Source organism: Oncorhynchus mykiss, chromosome 3, assembly GCF_057628025.1.
Source record: "Oncorhynchus mykiss isolate SJ-2025 chromosome 3, ASM5762802v1, whole genome shotgun sequence".
In the NCBI taxonomy this organism is placed as follows: Eukaryota; Metazoa; Chordata; class Actinopteri; order Salmoniformes; family Salmonidae; genus Oncorhynchus; species Oncorhynchus mykiss.
The window spans coordinates 3,493,827-3,513,499 of NC_143024.1; the positions used below are offsets into that span (position 1 = coordinate 3,493,827).

Genomic DNA, 19,673 nt, shown 5'->3' on the forward strand with positions numbered 1-19,673 from the left:
TGCACCAACGGCATTTGTAAGGTGTAAAGAGAGAAGTCAACTGATCGGATACATCACGTGGGAATTGTTCGATAAACAAATCTACATATCAAATACAGAATGTTCGATACTGACTTAATTCAAACACATTTGTCTTCTCATGAAATGTGAACATCATTATTTGTGGCCAGAGAGAGCCGCGCGTCTTAGACTCGTTCCAGTTGTTTAATTAATGTCAGCTTTCTGTGTATTAGAACTGTAGTTCTATCTAAAAAACTAAACTAAATGAGACCAAACATACAACTCGGCCTGTCTCATTTAGGTTAGAGAATTATTTTGGAAGTAGATGGTAGCCTAATTATTATCTATAGTCTAGGTAATTATATGTTATTAACAGTGTCGTTTTTTTGTTTGTTTTTGTAGAAAATAAAATGCATCGGAAAGGATCTTAGATTTGAATGTAAATAGACCCGCATATAATATGTCTAAAAATGGTCATCATTTAAATAGATAAAGACACTATTCGGTGTTGATAGAATGTAATGGTCGCTGTACAGAAGACTGTAAAGGCTTGTGGTGGAGGTGTTGGAGGGTAACGGTTGTTTATGTTGACTCTCACGTGTTATTCAGAAGTCGTTGTGTTTAGCGGGTTATTCTGTTCTACGCTGAGCTAATAGGACAGATGTGGAGGGGAAACACGACAGTCATTGAAACACATTGAAAACAGCAGAGTAACGATTTTCTTGGAATTTCTGTTCTCCGCCGCTGTTTTTTTTGGGGGGGGGAAGTTTTGTTCGTGCTTTACAGCTCCCAATACATAACCTTTACCACAATTAAATAAAACGATTTGTTGTGGTGGCTCATACATGTGCCCTCTATTTACGCAATACGCATGGTTTCTAAACTTTTCATATTAAAATCACGTTTTAAATAACCTAAAAAAAAAAGCGTTCATTGGTTTGAAAATGGATCATGTTTGTCACTCTTGTTATTTCTGTGTTTCCCAAGAAAATGTAACCATTTACAACAACAACAAAAAAGGTATAGACTATCTGTATGTGAAGTGTCAGACGCAGGTTGCGGTGAGCTGTGCTCGGTCCCTAGTTGCTATCCAAACACAAATAAACAGAGAAGAACATTGGAGTTGATCAGTACGAGAAGGCGTGGCGGAGGGCGGGCTGAGCACGCCGAGTGCCCCGAGTCCTGAAAAGTGAAGGGACTTGTGCTCTTCAAGCCCACTACAGCCCAACTCCGAACCGAGCAGAAACAGAGCAGAGTACGGGTCTCCTGCGCTTGGCGTCGTTTGAACTCTATATAGTGATCGTAACTTTTTTTTTACCCCTCCCGAGGACTTCTTTGCCCCACTGTGCGCAAAGTATAACGAGTCGCAACAGATCTGGTTCTGCGACAGTATGGCGATGAGACTTACATGGTCGAAGTTGGAAAACTTTAGCTAACTTTAAAGTGGAGTTTTTGTCGCCTTTCTTATTAAAGGCATTGTGGATTATTGGAACACAGCAGAACTAACTGCGGAGTGACCTTTGGCGTCTGTTTATTGGGGGTAAGATTATGTTTCCATGATAGTTGCTCTTTAATAGATTACATTACACTTGTGTTGAAACAGGTAGTGATAGTTCTTGACAATGAGATCCCGAGTAGCCTACTAATTGATAGTTCAAACGAGCAAACATGCTGTCAGAATATACATATTTGACAGTGTAAAGTTACGTGTCAAAATACAGAGACTACAGTAATATATAGAATAGCCTATCTCAGGGATCATCAACTAGATTTAGCCGCGGGACGATTTGCTCTTGAGGGGATGGTCAGCGGGCCGAAACATAATTACAAACAATTTGTAGACTGCAAATTGACCGCAAGAACCACAAACGGATATAATATTTGACTAAAACATAATCATTTCAAACATTTCAAACCTTGCTTACGTTTATATAAGGCCACATATATATTTATATTCTGCGTGGGAATACTTTGGAACACATTTCCAAAATTAAAATCACTCGGAGCTGATTTGCTGTTGTTTTTTTTTTAAAGTATTTTATGTGAAACAATAAAAAATAAAATAAAAAAAGTTAATAAATAAATAGATTGGTGGGCCAAATAAAATCCCAGGGTCGCCAGTTGGGCAACCCAGGCCTATACGACACAACATGTATGGCTTGTCATTAAACTATTACGCAAAGGCTATAGGTTATTGTAAAACTACAGATATCCTTATCAACATGCATGCTGACCGGAAGTTTTGTTGCATCTGCCCATTTCTGACTAATATCCACCTCACCATGACTTTTAAGACAAACTGTTTATGCCCGTTCATCTCATTGGCCAGTAAATAGTTGTCCTATATGCTTGTGAACATAAAAGTAGCCTGAGAACAAGGACCAAACTCTGCCCTTTCTCTGTCCACGTGTGAACGTATAGCTAGCTATATAGGTTACACACAGTAGCCTGTTTTATGCAAGTCAATCATCTGTAAATTAATAACCTAGCATTTACTCACTGACTTTAACCCGTGTTAGAATCAACCATTCCATTGACTAAAGTTTAAACTAACGTGGGAAAACTGCTTATATTTGGGTAAAATTCGATTATTGTGAACGAGTCGTACTTTTCAGACGAATGCTCAGCGAGGGTTGTCAGTTCTCGCTGGTTTTTATGCGCAGTGGTATCCTGCTACAGTAACTTATAGAAACGTGAAACTCAAAGCACTATCAACACCTCAAAAACCACACTGCACCCAAAACGGTAGCTGTAAATGGGACGCTCTAAAATATATTTATAAATATATTCAATTCATGTTCACACACAGTCTAAAGTTTTTGCATTTTACGCAAGAAGGTGAACATTTAAAATTGTTTTGAGAGGAACACTATTTATTTACACCTCAAAACCCCCCACAAGGTCTAAACAAGTATCGTGCGTGGAGAGAGTGACACGGTGAGCTTGTTCGTGGGTTTGGAAAGCATTTACTTTACAACTTGGTGTCATTACACCCACTTGGTGCATGTAACCCTCAGTCATTTAACAGTCCCGTAATATTACCATACAGTTCTCATAACCTCACACCATCTAGCCGTCTAACGTCTAGCCGATGTACAAGAGTATTTACAAAGGATGTGCCGCAAATAAAGTATTTCTCTGACGTTGCAAAATGGTGATTATAGGTTACAACAACATTCTATAATCGGTTTTGGGACGAAATTTACAACCAAAAGTTAAATCTAGTTTGTAGGCCCATACACGCTTTTGTTTTCAGAGATAAACATCGCTCAAGGCCTTAAACATGACTCCAATAGCCTAGAAATGGATTTTACAATAAAAATAAAATGGGGGTAAAGTTGATTTTAGGAGATAAGCAAAACCCTTTTTATATGCTGTTCTCTATTATAACACACCTAAAGGGAATAACGCGTCCGACAACGTGCGGCAAGATTACAAACTCCCAAGTCTGTTGACGTAATAATACATTTAATTAGGCCCTGTGTGTTGTTACACACGGCATTGGCGAATGTAATGGCAGCATTAAAGTAATGAGTTGTTTTAATGTATCGTGGAACATTTCATTGGGAGTGACAGCATGCACAGTCGAGCGCATCGAAAACAAAACGTCTCCAACTTTTTTTTTATTTTTTTTGGATGCATAACATATATTTATGTTATTAGAAGGAATAACCATGTGCTCTAGAGAAGAAAAAAAAATGAACGAAATGTATTTTCACCAGCCAAACATTCAATTTGCAGTACCCACGTCTTTTTACACTTTGTGCGCACACACACAAGAATAAGATATATAGAACGCTCTCAACATGTCTCGATAACAACATTCTTTATAACCAAATAGGAATCGGTTCGCCTTTAGACGGTGTGCAAATCGTACATCTTGAAGCAAATTAGTCCCTGTCCTTGATTTCCACAATGGAAGTGAAGTATTAAAACACTGAATGTGAGATAATCCAATATCAGCCCTTATTAAGGCCGTTCTCACGACGGTTGTAAATTAATTAAATGTCGACTAAGGTCAAACGGTTGGAAAAGCTCTAATGGAAAACAATTGGCAGCATTGTGCAAAATGCACAGAAATAGTCATTAACTCTATGCTTGTTTTTACTGTTTACTTGCAGTATTTTCTAGATCTATATTGTGCCATATTGTGGGTTGATGATGAACTCATATTCATTTGTATTATTCATGTCTCCAACAGGACCTTCAACGTGGTAGAGTTGTGCCGAGGCCTTAACCGTGAAGCCTTTCGCCGCCGAGATGGGGAGCAAAGCCCTGCCCGCTCCGATCCCTCTCCACCCGTCTCTCCAGCTCACCAACTACTCCTTCCTGCATGCGGTCAACGCATTCCCGGCCGCGGTCGAACAGCTCCAGGGACTGTACGGCCTTAGCGCGGTGCAGACCATGCACATGAACCACTGGACACTAGGCTATCCGCACATGCAGGGACTGAGGTCGACTATCACAGAGATGGCTGCCGCTCAGGGCTTAATGGATCCCCGGTTTACCTTCACGGGGCTACCGTTCGCCGCACACCTCTTCCACCCCAAACAGGGCATTACTCACTTTATCCCCGGGCTGCACAAGGACCGACCACCGCGCTTTGACTTTGCCAACCTGGCGATAGCTGCCACCCAGGAGGACCCGCCGAAGGCTGGGGATCTTTCAAAGTTGACAGCAGGGCTCGGAAGCGCGATATCTGAGTTCAACAAACTGTCGCCTGATAGAAAACCCACCCGGGGAAGGCTTCCGTCAAAAACGAAAAAGGAATTTATTTGCAAGTTCTGTGGCAGGCATTTCACCAAGTCATACAATCTTCTGATCCACGAGAGGACTCACACAGACGAGCGGCCTTATACCTGTGACATCTGCCACAAGGCCTTCCGAAGACAAGACCACCTGAGAGACCACAGGTAAAAGAAGCAGTGCTCTGAATGTCTGGGATGATGTCGCTGTTGTTTTCTTTGAAAATAGTAGTGGTGTGTACGGAATAGCGTCATGTCATGTTATGATCGCGTTTTATTCATATTCATTTGACTTTGTTCACAATTCCAACATTGTAACGCACTGAAGACTTGTTTTTCTCCATATGTAGGTATTTTTTTGTAATAACTATGTTGCGTGCACTGTGTAGAGTACGACTAGTCCGTATTCCGAGAGGGCGCTAAAAAGCCCTTTTACGCACAAGAACACAGATCAAGTCGCACTACAGGCAGCAGGCACTTCTCAGCAGGACTCAACCGCCTTGGAAAAAAAGGCCACAAAGAAGAAATGCAGTTCTAATGAAAGGTGTTCCGTGTTCTAACCGCGTCTTCTTCTCTTGTCTTCTCATTTCCAGATACATCCACTCCAAGGAAAAGCCTTTCAAATGTCAAGAGTGTGGGAAAGGATTTTGTCAGTCTCGAACTTTAGCCGTTCATAAAACATTACATATGCAGGTGAGTCTTCCATCCAAACCTAGATCATCTGCCATCGTAACACCAGATGTATTAACACCATGTGATACCAAATGTGATTCAGCAAACTATATGGGGCACGAGCTCACATATCTGTGTACTCGTGTTATTATTACACGCGTCATGTCTTACTGCAGACGCCACTGATCAAATTCGGCATCTTTTCTAAAAACCTAAAAAAATATATATACTTATTTGGATTGCCTGTATGTGTGTGTGATTGTGTCTCGACTATGTTTGGCATGTATGGCAATAACTGAATGATTAGGATAAGCAGTTTAAAGAAATATAGGCTAGACCTACAGCCGTTCATTTTGTCAGGGCACAGTTTACTTTCAGCACAATGTCAATACCTGATTGAAGATTCATATTATAATACAATACATATATATTTAGCTAAATAAACTAAAGGGAATAATCCTTTGCTTGCTTTAAATCTAAACAGGAATCTCCACACAAATGCCCCACATGCGGAAGAACCTTTAATCAAAGAAGTAACCTGAAAACTCACCTTCTCACCCATACAGACATCAAGCCCTACAGCTGTGACCGCTGCGGAAAGGTGTTTCGGCGCAACTGTGACTTGCGACGGCACAGTTTGACGCACACTCCTCATCAGGACTACTAGCCAATCTGAGAAGGCTGATGAACAGCCAAAACAAACAGACAAACAAACAAAACGGACGTTATTAACAGAGGAGACAACAACATCGACGAAACGTTTTATTTTTCTTCCATTGAAAGAATATAACAAACTGAACCGTGGACAAGCAATGTTACAACGGAGTGATGAGCAGTACAGCGCGTCAAGTGAAAGCCAAGGAGCCCAGACAGAGACAGACCGCTTTTCCTGCCTCTTCTACCTGTAGAGACAGTCCGCTCTTCCTGCCTCTTCTACCTGTAGAGACAGTCCGCTCTTCCTGCCTCTTCTACCTGTAGAGACAGACCGCTCTTCCTGCCTCTTCTACCTGTAGAGACAGACCGCTCTTCCTGCCTCTTCTACCTGTAAATATCAAGACTTTTGGAGCCCATGTACATCATGTCTTTTTTTGTATTTCTTGTTGTTGTTGTCCTTGAATTAAAACGTTGTTTAAAAAAAACAACAACCCTAATGTTTAAAGTATGTTAAATTGTATTTTAGAAATAAAGCAAGTTAAATATTCCCATTGGTAAAAAAAAAAAAAAAAGTATTTTGTTTTTATTTTGTTCTTTGCTGCGTAAAAAGGGAAACGTATTAGTCATGAAGTGGTGGAATGAAAAGAGAGGTTAGATCCACCACCTTATCGTCTTTAACACAAAAACATACTTCATTGTGTACAAAAGGCTGACAACTTGTTATTTTAACACGCTTTCTGATTGGAAATAAAGGAGGGAGGATGTAGCTTTATAGTAGAATAAAAAACACGAGCTGGTGCACAACCCAGAAAAAATATATATTTAGTGTGGCGCTGACTAACGGGCGAATAAACGATAAGCTATAAAACAAATAAAGACAGTCACGCGCTCCATCTATAAACTCCTAGTAATGTATTGTAGTAACTACACACGCGCCATCTATAAACTCCTAGTAATGTATTGTAGTAACTACACACGCTCCATCTATAAACTCCTAGTAATGTATTGTAGTAACTACACACGCGCCATCTATAAACTCCTAGTAATGTATTGTAGTAACTACACACGCTCCATCTATAAACTCCTAGTAATGTATTGTAGTAACTCCATCTATAAACTCCTAGTAATGTATTGTAGTAACTTATTGTGAAGAAAATAACATTGCATAAATACAACTATCTTGGCGTAAGCAACATGTAGACCTATTTGAGAATGACTCTGAGTATTACTACAGTAGTATTATTATTGGTTTTTACTATCATGGTGTTAGTATTATTACAGTAGTATTACTACAGCAGTATTACTACAGTAATATTATTACGGTAGTATTATTACAGTAGTATTATTACAGTAGTATTACTACAGTAGTAGTATTACAGTAGTAGTATTACAGTAGTATTACTACAGTAGTAGTATTACAGTAGTGTTACTACAGTAGTAGTAGTACAGTAGTATTATTACAGTAGTATTACCACAGTAGTATTATTACAGTAGTAGTATTACAGTAGTATTACTACAGTAGTAGTATTACAGTAGTATTATTACAGTGGTATTATTACAATATTATTATTACAGTAACATTATTACAGTAGTATTACTACAGTAGTATTACTACAGTAGTATTATTACAGTAGTAGTATTACAGTAGTGTTACTACAGTAGTAGTAGTACAGTAGTATTATTACAGTGGTATTATTCCAATAGTATTATTACAGTAACATTATTACAGTAGTATTACTATAGTAGTATTATTACAGTATTATTATTACAGTAGTATTACCACAGTAGTATTATTACAGTAGTATGTTTTACAGTAGTATTACTACAGTAGTGGTATTATTGTTGGTGTTACTATCATGGCATTAGTATTACTACAGTAGTAGTATTACAGTAGTAGTATTACAGTGGTAGTATTACAGTAGTATTATCACAGTAGTATTATTACAGTAGTAGTATTACAGTAGTATTATTACAGTAGTATTATTACAGTAGTATTATTACAGTGGTATTATTACAGGGGTATTACTACAATACTAGTATTACAGTAGTATTATTACAGTAGTAGTATTACAGTAGTATTATTACAGTAGTAGTATTACAGTAGTATTACAGTGGTATTACTATAGTAGTAGTATTACAGTGGTATTACTATAGTAATAGTATTACTATAGTAGTAGTATTACAGTGGTATTACTATAGTATTATTATTACAGTAATAGTATTACAGTAGTAGTATTATTGTTAGTGTTACTGTCATGGTGTGATTAGTAATAGAGTATATTCTAATTATAATATGATCCTATCTATATGACAGCTGACAGAGGCTCATTAGCCGTTCAATTAGCAGCATTAGCAGCAGGGCAACACGTCATATCTGATATCTTTATCTCCACCATGGCCTCTGATCGCTACTGATCGTTATTATACATGAAAGAACCTGCAAAGTGGGCCCACAGTGGCACGAGGACACGCACAATTACACAGAAGGTTAATTTTTTTAATTGTTTTTATTTATTTAACCTTTATTTAACTAGGCAAGTCCGTTAAGAACACATTTTTATATACAATGACGGTTCCCAACACATTTTTCATGCAACATTAAATACATTTGTTTGGAAAACATGTATTATTATAATTATTGTTATTATTATTATTATAGATCAAGTATTACAATTATTATTATTAGGATATTGCTATTACACTACTATATGATTGTTACGTTTTACTAGTCGCCTATCGCCTACTGGTATTCAGTTATAGTATGTCGGTCTGATATAATCTTGGATTTCCTTAATCGTCTATTTTCATATTGTTCCAGATCAAGACAATGGTTGAATGTCTTTCCACCAATCAGTAAAGAGACAACATCTTTGATCAAGTGTAGACGCAAATAATAATTAACATGAACATCGCTGCTAATGCTAAGACGTGTCAACTCTTGGAAACGAAATGCGTAAAGCCTCCAAAGATTTTGTAATTTTCTAGAAAACATATTTTTTTGTTTCCACGTCCAAGTGCTCCGGTAAAAACAAGCGTGAGGAAATATAGTGTTATCTCTCTCTCTCTCTCTCTCTCTCTCTCTCTCTCCCTCTCTCTCTGTCTCTCTCTGTCTCTCTCTCTGACTCGCTCTCTGTCTCTCTCTCTGACTCGCTCTCTCTCTGTCTCTGTCTCTCTCTCTCTCTCTCTCTCCATCCCTCTCTCTCTCTCTGTCTCTCTCTCTGTCTCTCATTGTTAAAATATATTCAGAACAACGTGATCGTTGAATAATAAGAGATAGGGCCTGACTTTTGACCCGGAAGTACTGTTGTAACTCGGTCAAAATGATAGGCCTACCTCCTATTTTCAAATCAAAGTTTATTGGTCGCGCTAGGCCTGCACAGATTTGCAGATGTTATCGCAGGTGCAGCGAAATGCATAACCTAAAAAGCAACCGCTTTCGATTGGTTCACTGAATTGAGCCCCATTCTACTGCGGGTGCAACAGCTGACAGAAGTAGTCGTATTTTAGAGCAATATAAAAACAATAACGCAACAGCGACAACAATGGAACCCATCGTGACAATAATCAGAAGCATACTACGGATGGAAGACAACTGGTCCTGTAATCCAGGCCCACCTTTACAATTGGGCCCCACGGGGCCTAGTAATAATCGTGTGTATATTATATCAGGCATTTCATTGATAGGAAATGCTAACAATAATCGACATTTCAATGATGTAAATTAGAATTATGTGATACTATTTTTCTATTTGATCTAAGTGTCCTTTTTTAAAAATGATTATAGTCTGTAACCATTTTGTTTTGATAACCAGGAAAACAGGACACGTCATTGTCAACTTAATTTAGAATTAATGGAACAAATGACCTACGGTGCTTTACTCTTAATAATACTAATAATACCATTACAATATAACAATATTCTTACAGTTATTTTTTTTTTTAAACAATTTTTATTTTTAAACAATATTTTAGTAATATATGTAATAACAAAACACACATTTCGGATTTTAAAAATTAGGCCTATAAGAATACACTTGAATAATTAAAAACACAACAATTAACTATATATTTTTCAAAATAAATATTTAACACAACTAACAGCTCTCAATGACGTCTGTAACACATCGTAATGTCACCATCCGGGTCTGTTCTTTCAAAAAGAAGTTCGATATTCAAAACACACACACACTGAAAGCTCACGTCATAATCAAAAGCTATATTATGACGACTGCTTGGCAACAAGTGTGCTAAAACTAACCCGAGTAACAAACCCCTAAACGCTGTATAAGTGAGTTTGACGTTTAATCGGTCTCCACATTTAAAACCCCTTCTATGTAACTCCGCTCCGAAGCTTTCCCATTTCCAACAGGGAAAATAACCTTCTTGGGAAGGTTAAGCTGTAGCCTGAAACGCCATGGGGAGCCCGAAGATTTAGGGTGAAACTCGAGGAAAGTCGATCTTAAAAGGAACAAATATAGAGCTGTCCGATGTCCTGCCCGTTGACAGGAGCGTTCACAAACGGGACAGTATTTTCACATATTCTCAGACCTCTTTACCAGTCCATTTGCTATTCATTTCTATTGGTATTATAGCCCTTCGTGTTTTGAAGAAATGTGATTGTTTTTAGTCAAACACTTAAATCCAGTGGGCATATCCTGACTTTATTTGCAGTGACAAAGGGTTTCTAATATTGTGATTGGACATCAAAGGAGCAGCTACATTGACTATTGGCTGGAACAAATCCTCTCAAAGGAGCAGCCACATTGACTATTGGCTGAAACAAAATCCTCTCTTTAAATAATTTCAGTGCGAGGACACATGTTAGCACTAAACCCACGCCAAGTCAGTGTACACGTCATCGGGGCTAAGAATGGGAACTCACATGTCTAACTGAAGAGTCAAAAGTTACAGTATATTAGGGCCAGGGTTATTTTTGGGGCCAGGGTTAGGGCCAGGGTTGGGGCCAGGTTTAGGGCCAGGGTTGGGGCCAGGGTTAGGGTTGGGGCCAGGGTTAGGGCCAGGTTTAGGGCTGTGTCCTCACTAGCCTTATCTCACTGAGAGAGGATAACAGCTAAGTGCTCAATAGCCTCACTTACCCCTGACTCTATATATCAACAGGACCTGGCGTTGGACAACCCTAGCTGACACCAGGCCTGTTTATTATGCACCAGACTTTTATTATGGTAATATAACAATAGATACCAGAGACCTTTATTCTGGAATAAATAACAAACTAGACAGGACTATGGGGCAGGGTAGCCTAGTGGTTAGAGCGTTGGAAGGTTGTGAGTTCAAACCCCTGAGCTGACAAGGTACAAATCTGTCGTTCTGCCCCTGAACGAGGCAGTTAACCCACTGTTCCCAGGCCGTCATTGAAAATAAGAATTTGTTCTTAACTGACTTGCCTGGTTAAATAAAAGGAACGTATATATTTTTTCCATTAAAGAGGCAATCAGCATTAGAAACAATAACAAAGCGGCCTCCCCACCCCTGGTTCAGGTAACCAGCTGAGGGATGAGGAAGGAGACATGGAACCACTCTCAAATTCATAGACAGAACTGTGGATACAAGGAACCAAGACCATCCACGATATCAACATATGATATTTTTTAACCAGAGGCTATAATAGTTTGTTTACATTTTCTGTGTTTACAATTTTTTTTTAAAAACATTTTATTTAACCTTTCTTTAATTAAATAAGTAAACATTGGATTAAAACAAGGTTACAGTGCCTTCAGAAAGTATTCATACCCCTTGACCTTATCCACGTTGTTATATTACAGCCTGAATTTGAAATGGATAAAATGTATATCTTTTTTTGTCACTGGCCTACCCACAATACCCCAGAATGACATCACAATACCCCAGAATGACATCACAATACCCCAGAATGACATCACAATACCCCAGAATGACATCACAATACCCCAGAATGACATCACAATACCCCAGAATGACAAAGTGGAATTATGCTTTTTGAAATTCTTGAAAAGTAATTTTTAAAAAAGAAGGAAAAGCTGAAATGTCTTGAGTCAATAACTATTAAACCACTTTGTTATGACAAGTCTTAATAAGTTCAGGAGTAAAAAATGTGTTTTAACAAGTCACATAATAAGTTGCACGGACTCACTCTGTGTGCAATAATAGTGTTCAACATGATTTTATTAGTGACTGCTTCATCGCTGTACCCCACCAGTCGAGCAATGAATTTCCAAAACACAGATTCAACCACAGAGACCAGGGAGGTTTTCCAATGCCTCGGAAAGAAGGCAACCCGTTGGTAGATGGGTAAAAAAAAACAAGCAGACATTGAATATCCCTTTGAGCATGGTGAAGTTCTCAATTACACTTTGGATGGTGTATCAATACACCCAGTCACTACCAAGATACAGGTGTCCTTCCTAACTCAGTAGCCGGAGAGGAAGGAAACCACTCAGGGATTTCACCATGAGGCCAATGGTGACTTTAAAACAGTTAATGAGTTTAATGACTGTGATAGGGGAAAACTGAGGATGGGATCGACAACATTGTAGTTACTCCACAACACTAACCTAATTTACAGAGGGAAAAGAAGGAAGTCTGTACAGAATAAAACCTATTCCAAAACATGCTTCCTGTTTGCAACTAGGCACTAAAGCAACACTGCACAAAATGTGGCAAAGCAATTCACTTTTTGTTCTGAATAGAAAGTGTTATGTTTGGGGCAAATCCAATACAATACAACACTATTGTATATTATTGTACTATTGCACTATTGTACTATTGAGAGTACCACTCTCTGTATTTTCTTGCATAGTGGTGGCTGCATATTTATAAAAATATATGTATTTAACATTTATTTAACTAGGCAAATCAGTTAAGAACAAATTATTATTTTACAATGGCGCACTATCCCGGACAATGCTGGGCCAATTGTTCACCACCCGAAGGGACTCCCAATCAAAGCCACATGTGATTCAGCCTGGATTCAACAAACAAAAAAATCAGACATTGAATATCCCTTTGAGCATGGTGAAGTTCTTAATTACACTTTGGATGGTGTATCAATACACCCAGTCACTACCAAGAATTACAGGTATCACCTCTTGCACTGAGATGCAGTGGCTTAGATGGCTGTGCCACTCGGGAGCCTGAGTGTTTTGGGTGTGCTTGTAATCGTTAATGACTGGGAAGGTGGTCAGGATAAAAAAAATAAACAAATTGATTTAAGCGCAGGCAAAATCCTAGATGAAAACCTGGTTCAGTCTGATTTTCACCAGACAATGGTGAGATGAATTCACCTTTCAACAGGACAATGGTGAGATTAATTCACCTTCAACAGACAATGGTGAGATGAATTCACCTTTCAACAGGACAATGGTGAGATGAATTCACCTTCAACAGACAATGGTGAGATTAATTCACTTTCAACAGGACAATGGTGAGATGAATTCACTTTCAACAGGACAATGGTGAGATGAATTCACCTTCAACAGACAATGGTGAGATGAATTCACTTTAAACAGGACAATGGTGAGATGAATTTGCCTTTCACCAGACAATGGTGAGATGAATTCACCTTTCACCAGACAATGGTGAGATGAATTAAACTTTCAACAGACAATGGTGAGATGAATTCACCTTTCAACAGGACAATGGTGAGATTAATTCACCTTTCACCAGACAATGGTGAGATGAATTCACCTTTCAACAGACAATGGTGAGATAAATTCACCTTTCAACAGACAAGAACCTAAAACACCAGGATAATTCTACACTGGAGGTGATTACCAAAACGACAGTGAATGTTCCTGATTGGACGAGTTACAGTTTTTATAAAAATCTGCTTGAAAATCTATGGCCAGACTTGTAAACAGGTGTCTAGCAACGATAACAATTACAATTTAACAGATAATAATAATGGGTTGTTCAAAGCTCTTAGAGATTTACCCAGAAAGACTAACAGCTGTAATCAATCTTAGAGACTTACCCAGAAAGACTAACAGCTGTAATCAATCTTAGAGACTTACCCAGAAAGACTAACAGCTGTAATCAATCTTAGAGACTTACCCAGAAAGACTAACAGCTGTAATCAATCTTAGAGACTTACCCAGAAAGACTAACAGCTGTAATCAATCTTAGAGACTTACCCAGAAAGACTAACAGCTGTAATCAATCTTAGAGACTTACCCAGAAAGACTAACAGCTGTAATCGCTGCCAAAGGTGATTCTAACATGTATTGACTCAGGGGTGTGAATTCTTACGTACATGAGATATTTCTGTATTTCATTTTCAATACATTTGCAAACATTTCTAAAAATATTTTTGACGGGGTATTGTGTGTAGATGGGTGAGAATAAAAATCTATTTAATCCGTTTTGAATTCAGGGCTGTAACACAACAACATGTGGAATAAGTCAAGAGGTACGAATACTCTCTGAAGGCACTGTATATTTAGGGTTCTGATGGGGTGTGACAGTGGAACTAAGCTCATGAAGTTATATTCTTCAACAATCAACGGGTACCATTCATTTATAAGTCCAAAAATGGATGTAGAAACAGCTGATTGTCCCTTTTTACATGTATTCGGCTATGTATTTGTCATTACATTTCATGATTAAAAGGGCATGAGAGGAATAAGTTGTGTGTGATTTGTAAAACTACACCTGGAAATAAGGGAGAAGTTTTTAATATGAAATGAAATAAACATCAGAATTCAACAGCTCAAGCAGTAATCAAGTGGTTTAAATCAGATTATTTTCTTACATTTGAAAATCTCCAGAGAAAATGAACATAACAGTAATACAATAATACATGTATTGACCTTTATTGGATCTACTATTATTCATTCTATTGTATTGAAATCAGACATTTCAGAATTTGCTGGGAGAAGTAATCAACATGTCGACAATGACGAGCAGTTGACACCTGCAGACTAGAATCTAAAGACTAAGCATTCGTTTAAAGATTTCGGCATGATGAACGACACATTTAGCTTTCATTGTTTATTCCTATTCCAAGTACTCTGGTGCAACATTTGATACATTTTTATTATAGCCATACATTTTCTACTATTAATCTATTTTAATTTTAATTACTGTATCATGCTAGAATTATAATCAAACCATTCATGAGCTAAATTTAAGAAGTTGACTAGCTACTTGTATGCATATCATGTAGCCTCAAACCGCAATCGTTTTGTGTTTCAATTGCGCTTGATAAATGTACACCCATTTTGCTCTGAACACAATTCACTATATTTTATGAATGAGACGCGGCAAGGAAAGGGAACCGCGTACATGTATTGGTTTGGTCCCATCACGGGGGTGAGGGGGCGTGGTGTTTGATACCTAACCAGGAAATGACGACACCAGTTAACACGCGGAAGTTCTGTGTTAGTTGACGATGACGTTTGCCTGAGACAAAAATGTGCCTTGCTTCAGCTAACGGGATGAATTAACTAGTGTGCTACCGAAGAGATTCGTTGAAAACTGCAGCAAACACGTAAGGGATATAATTGAGTGTAAGTAGAGACGGCAGTCGTATAAGCTTCGTTTATTTGGCTACTGAAATGGCTAGATATCTAGCTAGGCTCAGGTTAGGACTGGAGCTATCCAACTCAACTGTCATTTGGCTAGCCAACACTTTACCAGAATGCAACACGGACACCCGTTTATAATAGTCCAATAACTAATCAGCTAGCGAACTAACTCTAACCAACCTTATTAATTGGTGCTAACTAGGTAGATAACTAATGGTACGTGCCAGGCCAACAAGTTTGTTGAAACTTGCATGCTAATTGTGCTAGCCAGCTGGGTTGCATTGTATGGACCCCAATCAACAATATTAAGATGTCCTTTTTAAAGGCGCTTCATGGTCAATCCGATGTCTGCATTGGTCGTGCGGTATTTACGGTGATACGGTCTCTGCAGAAGTCATGGCGTTAATACTTGTTGCGCTTCGTAGAGCAGCTGTGTGGAAGGAAGATGTGAAGGAAGCGAGTTTGTGTTTATACAGGGACTTCCCGCCCTCACCTACAGTCAACCAATCATGTCAATGCGGAACTATACGGAGCCCTCCTCGTTGTTACGAGGTGGTGGCCTCTTCATGCCTCCAGAGGTTCAGCAACATGCGTCTCATCATCCATATTGCGCCTCCGACCACATTCCAGATCAAACATACATTGGATTTAATCCAGATGAAAGCGTCAGTACACATCAGATACACCCATAGAGATAGATAGACCAATCAACCTGCACATGTACTCTACTGTATGCTTATTGTTATTGTTGAATGTCTGGCTATTTTGACACTTGGTTATTGTTGTTACTGTTGTACCGTTGACAATTTTGATTCTCATTTTTATATTGTAAATATCCAAAATAAGCTTTGGCAATATGTACATTGTTACGTCATGCCAATTAAGCTAATTTAATTTAATTGATAGAGGAATCATCTATTAAAAAAAAATCTGTGCCCGCTGTAGCGTCAGTGACGGCATCGGTAGCGCTATTGAGGCTACAGCTCATAGGAATCCCCACCCAGTTGACTACTTTAAAATGGCGGAAGTATGGTGGAAGCCCTTCATGGTGCTGCCCGTGCTTAAATGGCCCTTTGGCCACTAGAGGCCTCTATCATTCTCAATGGCTACACTATCTAGCTAGCTGCCAGGCTGTAGTGAGCTGTCACAGTTCACGTCAAATTGTATTTGTCTCATGCTTCGTAAACAACAGGTGTAAAACTAACCACGAGATAGTTACTGGTCCCTTTTCCAACAATGCAGAGTTAAAGATGACAAATACAAAAATAGTGACACGAGGAATAAATACTCAGTGAATAACAACGTTGATAAACTCTATAGTCTCAGTACGTAAGCAATGCAATCTAGCAAATCATCCACACTCAAGTCACATAGATTTGGATACATGAAAAGGCAAAACCACATGATGTTGTGTGAGGTGGTTCGCTGTAACTTTAATGTTGTCAAGTAAAGGACGATCTATAACACACATTACCATGTGACTGGTTCTACCAGTTCTCTACAGTCCTGCATCTCTAGCTAGGGCAGTTCGTTTGACTGGAGGGCTTTTTGAAGGGCTGTAGGCATGGCTAGCTAAGGATAGCCCTCGGTTACCAGATATGTTATTTGGCTAGCTAAGGATCGCCCTCGGTTACCAGATATGTTATTTGGCTGGCTAAGGATAGCCCTCGGTTACCAGATATGTTATTAGGCTAGCTAAGGATCACCCTCGGTTACCAGATATGTTATTTGGCTAGCTAAGGATCGCCCTCGGTTACCAGATATGTTATTTGGCTAGCTAAGGATAGCCCTCGGTTACCAGATATGTTATTTGGCTGGCTAAGGATAGCCCTCGGTTACCAGATATGTTATTTGGCTAGCTAAGGATCGCCCTCGGTTACCAGATACGTTATTAGGCTAGCTAAGGATAGCCCTCGGTTACCAGATATGTTATTAGGCTAGCTAAGGATCGCCCTCGGTTACCAGATATGTTATTTGGCTAGCTAAGGATCGCCCTCGGTTACCAGATATGTTATTTGGCCAGCTAAGGATAGCCCTCGGTTACCAGGTTTGTTATTTGGCTAGCTAAGGATAGCCCTCGGTTACCAGATATGTTATTTGGCCAGCTAAGGATAGCCCTCGGTTACCAGATATGTTATTTGGCTGGCTAAGGATAGCCCTCGGTTACCAGATATGTTATTTGGCCAGCTAAGGATAGCCCTCGGTTACCAGATATGTTATTTGGCCAACTAAGGATAGCCCTCGGTTACCAGATATGTTATTTGGCTAGCTAAGGATCGCCCTCGGTTACCAGATATGTTATTTGGCCAGCTAAGGATAGCCCTCGGTTACCAGGTATGTTATTTGGCTAGCTAAGGATAGCCCTCGGTTACCAGATATGTTATTTGGCCAGCTAAGGATAGCCCTCGGTTACCAGATATGTTATTTGGCCAGCTAAGGATAGCCCTCGGTTACCAGGTATGTTATTTGGCCAGCTAAGGATAGCCCTCGGTTACCAGGTATGTTATTTGGCTAGCTAAGGATAGCCCTCGGTTACCAGATATGTTATTTGGCCAGCTAAGGATAGCCCTCGGTTACCAGGTATGTTATTTGGCTAGCTAAGGATAGCCCTCGGTTACCAGGTATGTTATTTGGCCAGCTAAGGATAGCCCTCGGTTACCAGGTATGTTATTTGGCTAGCTAAGGATATCCCTCGGTTACCAGGTATGTTATTTGGCCAGCTAAGGATATCCCTCGGTTACCAGGTATGTTATTTGGCTAGCTAAGGATAGCCCTCGGTTACCAGATATGTTATTTGGCCAGCTAAGGATAGCCCTCGGTTACCAGGTATGTTATTTGGCCAGCTAAGGATAGCCCTCGGTTACCAGGTATGTTATTTGGCCAGCTAAGGATAGCCCTCGGTTACCAGATATGTTATTTGGCCAGCTAAGGATAGCCCTCGGTTACCAGGTATGTTATTTGGCTAGCTAAGGGTAGCCCTCGGTTACCAGGTATGTTATTTGGCCAGCTAAGGATAGCCCTCGGTTACCAGATATGTTATTTGGCCAGCTAAGGATAGCCCTCGGTTACCAGATATGTTATTTGGCCAGCTAAGGATAGCCCTCGGTTACCAGGTATGTTATTTGGCCAGCTAAGGATAGCCCTCGGTTACCAGGTATGTTATTTGGCTAGCTAAGGATAGCCCTCGGTTACCAGGTATGTTATTTGGCCAGCTAAGGATAGCCCTCGGTTACCAGGTATGTTATTTGGCCAGCTAAGGATAGCCCTCGGTTACCAGATATGTTATTTGGCCAGCTAAGGATAGCCCTCGGTTACCAGGTATGTTATTTGGCTAGCTAAGGATAGCCCTCGGTTACCAGGTATGTTATTTGGCTAGCTAAGGATAGCCCTCGGTTACCAGATATGTTATTTGGCTAGCTAAGGATCGCCCTCGGTTACCAGATATGTTATTTGGCTAGCTAAGGATCGCCCTCGGTTACCAGGTATGTTATTTGGCTAGCTAAGGATCGCCCTCGGTTACCTGATATGTTATTTGGCTAGCTAAGGATAGCCCTCGGTTACCAGGTATGTTATTTGGCCAGCTAAGGATAGCCCTCGGTTACCAGATATGTTATTTGGCTAGCTAAGGATAGCCCTCGGTTACCAGGTATGTTATTTGGCTAGCTAAGGATAGCCCTCGGTTACCAGATATGTTATTTGGCCAGCTAAGGATAGCCCTCGGTTACCAGATATGTTATTTGGCTAGCTAAGGATCGCCCTCGGTTACCTGATATGTTATTTGGCTAGCTAAGGATAGCCCTCGGTTACCAGGTATGTTATTTGGCTAGCTAAGGATAGCCCTCGGTTACCAGGTATGTTATTTGGCTAGCTAAGGATAGCCCTCGGTTACCAGATATGTTATTTGGCCAGCTAAGGATAGCCCTCGGTTACCAGATATGTTATTTGGCTAGCTAAGGATCGCCCTCGGTTACCTGATATGTTATTTGGCTAGCTAAGGATAGCCCTCGGTTACCAGGTATGTTATTTGGCTAGCTAAGGATAGCCCTCGGTTACCAGGTATGTTATTTGGCTAGCTAAGGAT

At 39.6% G+C, this 19,673-nt stretch overlaps 2 protein-coding genes across 3 annotated transcripts in view; both read left to right on the forward strand.

Moving 5' to 3' along the window:
* Positions 1-1,129: 1,129 nt before the first annotated feature.
* On the forward strand, positions 1,130-6,618 carry osr2 (odd-skipped related transciption factor 2). Of its 2 annotated transcripts, none has more exons than XM_036938110.2 (4): positions 1,130-1,540; positions 4,202-4,913; positions 5,339-5,438; positions 5,984-6,618. In XM_036938110.2, the coding sequence occupies exons 2-4, from the start codon at positions 4,261-4,263 to the stop codon at positions 6,056-6,058; spliced, it is 828 nt and encodes a 275-aa protein (XP_036794005.1). In that variant the 5' UTR covers positions 1,130-1,540; positions 4,202-4,260; the 3' UTR covers positions 6,059-6,618. The 2 variants fall into 2 exon arrangements, with proteins under 2 accessions (XP_036794005.1, XP_036794002.1); XM_036938107.2 differs by having other exon boundaries at positions 1,151-1,540; positions 5,902-6,618.
* Positions 6,619-15,404: 8,786 nt separating this feature from the next.
* The window catches only part of LOC149984267 (intermembrane lipid transfer protein VPS13B-like), a 721,339-nt gene continuing 717,070 nt past the window's right edge, over positions 15,405-19,673 (forward strand). Inside the window, 1 exon segment of the mRNA XM_090230526.1 lies at positions 15,405-15,574. The gene's annotated coding sequence lies outside the window, so the exon portion shown is untranslated.

What these genes read in the sequence shown, in the direction of transcription:
- osr2 (XM_036938107.2), top strand. Translation starts at nt 4,261, where the DNA reads ATGGGGAGCAAAGCCCTGCCCGCTCCGATCCCTCTCCACCCGTCTCTC. An exon ending in GACCACCTGAGAGACCACAG is followed by an intron (nt 4,914 to 5,338) that starts GTAAAAGAAGCA and finishes TCTCATTTCCAG; the next exon opens with ATACATCCACTCCAAGGAAA. An exon ending in ATAAAACATTACATATGCAG is followed by an intron (nt 5,439 to 5,901) that starts GTGAGTCTTCCA and finishes AAATCTAAACAG; the next exon opens with GAATCTCCACACAAATGCCC.